General features: G+C 42.1%; 1 protein-coding gene across 3 annotated transcripts in view; it reads left to right on the forward strand.

Annotated features, from left to right (window-relative positions):
* ccdc88c (coiled-coil domain containing 88C) overlaps positions 1–5,868 on the forward strand; it is a 49,259-nt gene that overhangs the window by 2,792 nt on the left and 40,599 nt on the right. For all 3 annotated transcript variants that reach the window (XR_004797144.1, XM_035674152.1, XM_035674151.1), the window contains exon 3: positions 2,096–2,204. Coding sequence is in view for 2 of the 3 variants with exons in the window: in XM_035674152.1 (XP_035530045.1) it covers positions 2,096–2,204 (109 nt within the window). In the remaining variant the exon portion in view is untranslated. The remainder of the gene's footprint in view (positions 1–2,095; positions 2,205–5,868) is intronic.

Genomic DNA, 5,868 nt, shown 5'->3' on the forward strand with positions numbered 1-5,868 from the left:
GAGTTTGATCATTAGCTGTCTCTTCAGTGGTGAGCTGCTGGTAACTGTGGTGCAACAGTTCTCAACAGATTCACTTTATGCACATGTAGTGATTGGACCTCCAGATTCAAGAAAGCAGAAAGCTGCCACTGTATAGATGAATCTGAAAGTGATGCAACACTGACTGAGAACACAGAGTGCAGGATGCACATTTCAGACAGCAGGATATGGTTTGATAAGGTTATTCATAGACTAATACTAATAACTTCTTATGCAACGAGTATGTGGTGGCAGTATCAAGGTTTTAATGGTGGTTATTCTATATATTCTTTTCTTACTGTCAACAAATCCCATGAAACGATTAATATTATCCGACTGCCCTAACCTCAGCCCCATGCCCAGTTATGAGATTGTCACGGTATGATAACTATTATTATTATTATCATCAGTTACAGTGACCCTTAAAGGAATGGAAACAGAAGGAGTTTATGGTGATTTCACAAAACATTATGTCCTATAATTGTTTTAAAACAATAATTAAATGAAATAATACAATAGAATTCAGTATTTTTTTGAAAACACTGATGCGGTGGGTAGAATTCAATGCTGTAATAAGCATACACAGTTTAAGAATTGTACATTTTTATACCATGCAGCTATAAATTCATCAGGTCAGCGTGTTAATTTGTCCAGTTCTTTGATTTAGGACCAAATAACTGATGACATTCCCTTCACATCAGCTGCACTTAGTGCCAGCTGCCAATTAGCAAATGTTGGCATGCTAACATCCTAAACTAAGATGGTGGAAAACATCATACCTGCTCAATGTCAGCATGTTAGCACGCTGAAGTTAAAGTTTAGCTCAGAGCACCATTGTGCTGAGTACAGTCTCTCACAGCCACTAACATGGTCGGAGGTGGAGTCTTTTTCATTCTTGACTCAACTATTTTTGTCACTTTTCCAACAAATGTTGACTGTCCCCATATTTAAGCAACATCACATGTCCCTACTGTGACAGCCCGTTTCACTGATGTGGTCAGACAACACATCGTCTGAACTAGTCCCGATTGAGCGTAACCCAACCCGTAGTCTTGTTTCTAAAGGCTCGGTGATTGAATAGAAGAGCTGGGCATTGTAGAGCCCAGCAAGAGGAAATCGTTCACTTGTTGACGACTGTTTTCAGTTGTGGAAAGTGCATCAGTGTGTGTGGGACTGAGTCAAGACTGTCCCCAATCAGACCACATGTCCATATGTTAGTTATTGTCTTCAGAAACAATGATAATCATGCTATTGTTCTCCACACACTGAATGGAGGCTGGGCTAACTGGGGGGGGTAGAGGTTTATGGGAAAGTGGGTTACAGAGGAGGAGGAGGAGGAGGCCAGGATTGAAGAGCCATAGGGAGTATTAAGGGAAAGCCACTCAGAGACAGTTGGTAAATCAGTCAGTCAGAGAACCAGTCAGCTGTTAAATCACCCAATCTGTAAACGTATTATTGTCTGACCTTTCAAACAAATAGATTCTGGACTGGGGCAGAAATTTGCACTAATATTGAAATGTTATCTGGGCACCTCTTTAATTGAGTGTTTTGATTGATTGGAAATCAACATAGAGTGCTTGTTGCTGATAATTTGCAGTTGAAAGATAGTGGAATAGTGTTAAGATGAGGTGAGGACTTAAGAAAGGTTCAAACCTGAAATGTGAAAGGGTTTGAAGATGTCAGTTGGAGTGTAACCACTGAAGCAGATGAAGTCTTGGTTAAAGAATTCAGTTGTTTCGGCTCCGTTTCAGTGAGCAGAATACGCTTCCCCAGCCAGATGAAAGTCTGTTTTCTTGCCTCTTTATATTTGGAATAGTTTCCGTTGGAGGTGAATTGAGCTCTGGTATCGGACAGACGTCATGATGTCACAGTAGGTCAGCTGGACAGCGTTACACACCCCCTGTTCACATGCAGATCAGTCTGGCACTGGCTGACTTGTGTCGATGTGGGCATAAATTCTTCCCCAGCACAATTGCTGTCCTGTACTCGGGGTGTGTGTGTGTGCAATGATCTTTGTCTCAAATGGCCACAAATAATGTCAGTCTACGTGTGTGTGTGTGTGTGTGTGTCTCCATAGTGACCCCAGCCCAACCAATCAGAGGTTGAACAAGAATGTGAACAATGACGTGTCGCTTCGCCTTCACAACCTTACCGTTCTCACCAGACACATCAGGACGTACTACCAGGTATGCACACACACACACACACGCACTTTTCTTTTTCTTTTTCACACGTGCAAAAAAGTCTTAACATGTATAATTGTTGCTCCATATTGGAGGAGTGTCTGGCTGCAGTCTGCAGAATGGGGCAGGGTTCTGTGTCCCAACGTTTAATTCCTCCCACTGTGGTTTGATTGGTTCAGCTGTTACATTTTGGGCATGGCTAGACTAGTTGTGAACATAGAGCTTCCATTTGGATAAAACAAAGCTAGACACATCTCCGTTATCTGAGTTAGCAGCACTGTCAGAGTGCTGGGAGCGCAGAGCTTTAGACCGCCGTGGGGAGGAGGTTTTCAGGCTTTAGCAACAAGCATCGTCCATCAGATCACTGAGTGTTGAGGCAGAGCAGCCAGAGGGAAAACCAGAAAATATTTTTCCTGTCAATGAAGTTATTGTGATTTTGTACAGTTAAACAGAGAAGCCCAGCCCCCAGAAACACAATGCTCTGACTGACTGTTGTTTCTACAACCTAATTCTTGTCTCATTTGTGGTCTAATAAACAGTATATTCATCAAATATCCGTATCATTAGTTTCCCCAAAATCAGTGAATTAAGTTATTACGTTTTTTTTTTTTTTTTTTTTGTACATTCAGGCCCGAAGTGTAACAGGCGTTATCTGACATAACCAGCCTGCAGCCACATTCTGTATTACTGAACTGTTCCTTGGTTTGCTCTGTGTGTCTTTCCGTTTGGAGATATAGTTGTTACTGTACCTTCAGCTGATTTACTTTGCCTGGGGCGTGAAAATGTATGAGTGTGTGTGTGTGTATTTAGTTTGTCTTTTATCGATCATCATTGTCGTGTGTGTGTCTTCTGACGTGTCTATTTCAAATTGGACATTACAAACACGAACCGGCCCTGAATGCAAACACACAACAGCACATTCATATACATCCCTAAACCACATCAGCGGGTTTGTGCGTGTGTGTCACTCATGGCCTGTATTGATGGTGGTATACATCAGTATGGATCAACCTTGAACTTGCTGGCCAATCATTTTTTAGCCTACTTGCTTGAAGACCAATAATCTGCACTGATCAATACAAGCAGGAAGTAACCCAGTGAGGTCAGATGATATTATGCAAATGTCACACCCAATGTGCATGTATGACCATCCTCTCAAAGCTAATCACAGCCGTTGGTCAGATGCATAAATCCTGTGTGTGCGTGTGTGTGCACGCATAAACTGTGTCTTTTGTATAAATCCGAGATCAGGAGCTCAGATGCAGTTGATTTGGCTGAGCTGCGGTCATGTCCTGCTGACACACACACACTTCCTCTAAGCTAACCCCACACAGTGAGGGGAGTGTTTTGCTTGCTTGCATGGAGTTGTTGGGGTCTCTAGGAAGTGTGCTAATTTGCCTGTTATGTATGTTTAAGGAAGTTTAAAGTTGTACACTGGAGGATTTGTTTAATATGTTTAACTTTTCACTGATGATGAGAAGATCGGATACCCCTTAAGCTTTTGTTGGGTTTAGGGATGGTGATAAACAAGGTTATATTTAGAAAACTGACATATAGTACTTTTATTACCTTGACAGTAATAAAGTAAATCAAACAATACAAACACGTGGTGTGTGTGGTGGTTAGTGGTTTGTGGAGCGTAGCAGTTCACTAGCACTGATCTTGGGCCTCAGTGTGATTCAAAACTGTAAATAGGGATGCACCGATCTAAAAATTTTGATACCGATATCCGATATTGTAATTGTTGCTGTGTTATGGCCGACCTAACCGATATTTACCGTTATCGATAAATATGTTTTTTTTTTTTTAAAGTACTGAGATGAAATTTTGTTACAGGCTGGAAAATCCAATGGCAAACTGATTTTTTGAAATTGCCTTCCTTTTAATTTTCAGAACGTATTTAACTTCCAAATAAAATGGTTCAGGGCCCCTTACCATAAACATAATATACCAACCCTTTTACCGTGTGTTACCATCATCAAACATGCCAGTTTTTCAATGCAAACCAAGTGTTCAGTCTGTGCACCCCAATTTAAACCCCAAAACTTGTGGAAAAAGGCTAAACAATATCCAAAACATGTCCTGACCTGTGTGCCAATTTTCAACTGCCACTGTATGTTTGCATCATCATTCAGTTTATTAATCAAATTTCCATAAACCGGGTTGGGTTAATTGACCTGGCTTTTGCGCTGTTCCTTGCAAACCTTTCTTGGTCTGGTCGGAAGACCCTGCTGTACTGGGCTCCCAGCTGGCAGCTGCTGCTGCTTTCGTTTGAGCTAACGTGTCGGCGGCAACCGTTTACACATATTGCTTCTGCCAGTTGTTCGTGTTAGTTCTTGGTGCGGTTTTAAAATGACAGTATTAATTTTGTGGTTTGAATCAATTGACGCAGCAATCCCCTCCTCGCATATACCGTCGACTGTGCAGGTGTTGCATAGCTGCCTTTTTCGAAGTGTTTTCCCCTTTGACACCGGTGAAAAACGCCCCACACCGCTGGACAATTTTTCTCCTCTTCCCAGTTTAACATCCCACCAACCCTGTGCTGCCACGTCGCGTGTCCAACAAGATACACAATGGCCAAAGGAAAGATGGTATCTAAGTAAAGATTGTCTTATGAATCATTTGAGAGGAAAGACAATCAAATCAGAGCTTTGTGTAATAGCACTTTTCATAACAAACAAATGTCTGTGTGACTCTCAAATTCAAAAAGCACAACGGACCCCCCAGCTTTATTCTTGGAGCCTTTTCAAACTGAAGGAAGACGGGTGAGATGGTTGTTTGACCAACAACCATGACCGCGGCTTTTTAACAGACCAGGGAGAAGGAGCAGAGGAAGAGGACGAAGACGCAATGTTACCTGGATCCAACTTTAGATCAATGTCAAAGTTATGAAACCCAAAGCTTTCAAAGTAATCCTTGTTACAGGGCTCATTCCTGTTGGCCTCCTTTTTCATGTCTAGGAAAACAAACCCGAGATAGTGTTCGTAGCTTGTGCTGTAAATTTGAGATGAAGCAATGGCCGTTAAGTCCACCAGTAAACACTGACAATATTGGTCAGAAAATATCACATGTAGATATAACTTCTGCCTAGCCAAAATGTAAACCAAAGACTCATTATTATGTCAAAACAGAAAGTGCTCGAGATAATATAGAATCCTGTCAGTCTAACATTAAATCAGTGTAGCTCATGCAGTCCAGAACACATAAAGACCCAACATCGCTTAACGTGTTGTTGTGTATACAGACACCACATGAAGGCTGGGTCCATCGGGCAGTATGGGTTAATCTTCCATGATGGAAATTCTCTAACCACCAGTCCAATACCCTGGCTTAACACCACCACTCCAACCCACCGACACTGAATGCACACCTCCTTCCATAGTCGAACCTTCGAGTCCAATGAGTTACGAGCTGTAGAAGCGAACTAGGTTTTACCGGATCAGCTGCAAAGACCAAACCACACAACACACACATCCAGCTGTCCATATGGGCTTGGTGCGCTTCCTCCTAATTAAGAATATGTTCTCGGCAGAACAATACAGACTGTTAACTGAACCTCCCAGTCTCCCCAGGTGACAAAGACTAACAAGTTTTGTGTGAAGTGGTGTCGAGATGAGAGAGGAGGGGGTCCGTCACCTTCCCTTCTGTTCCTCCTCCTATAAGACAC

Source organism: Morone saxatilis, unplaced genomic scaffold (assembly GCF_004916995.1).
Source record: "Morone saxatilis isolate NCDOM2014 unplaced genomic scaffold, NCSU_SB_2.0 Contig3, whole genome shotgun sequence".
In the NCBI taxonomy this organism is placed as follows: Eukaryota; Metazoa; Chordata; class Actinopteri; family Moronidae; genus Morone; species Morone saxatilis.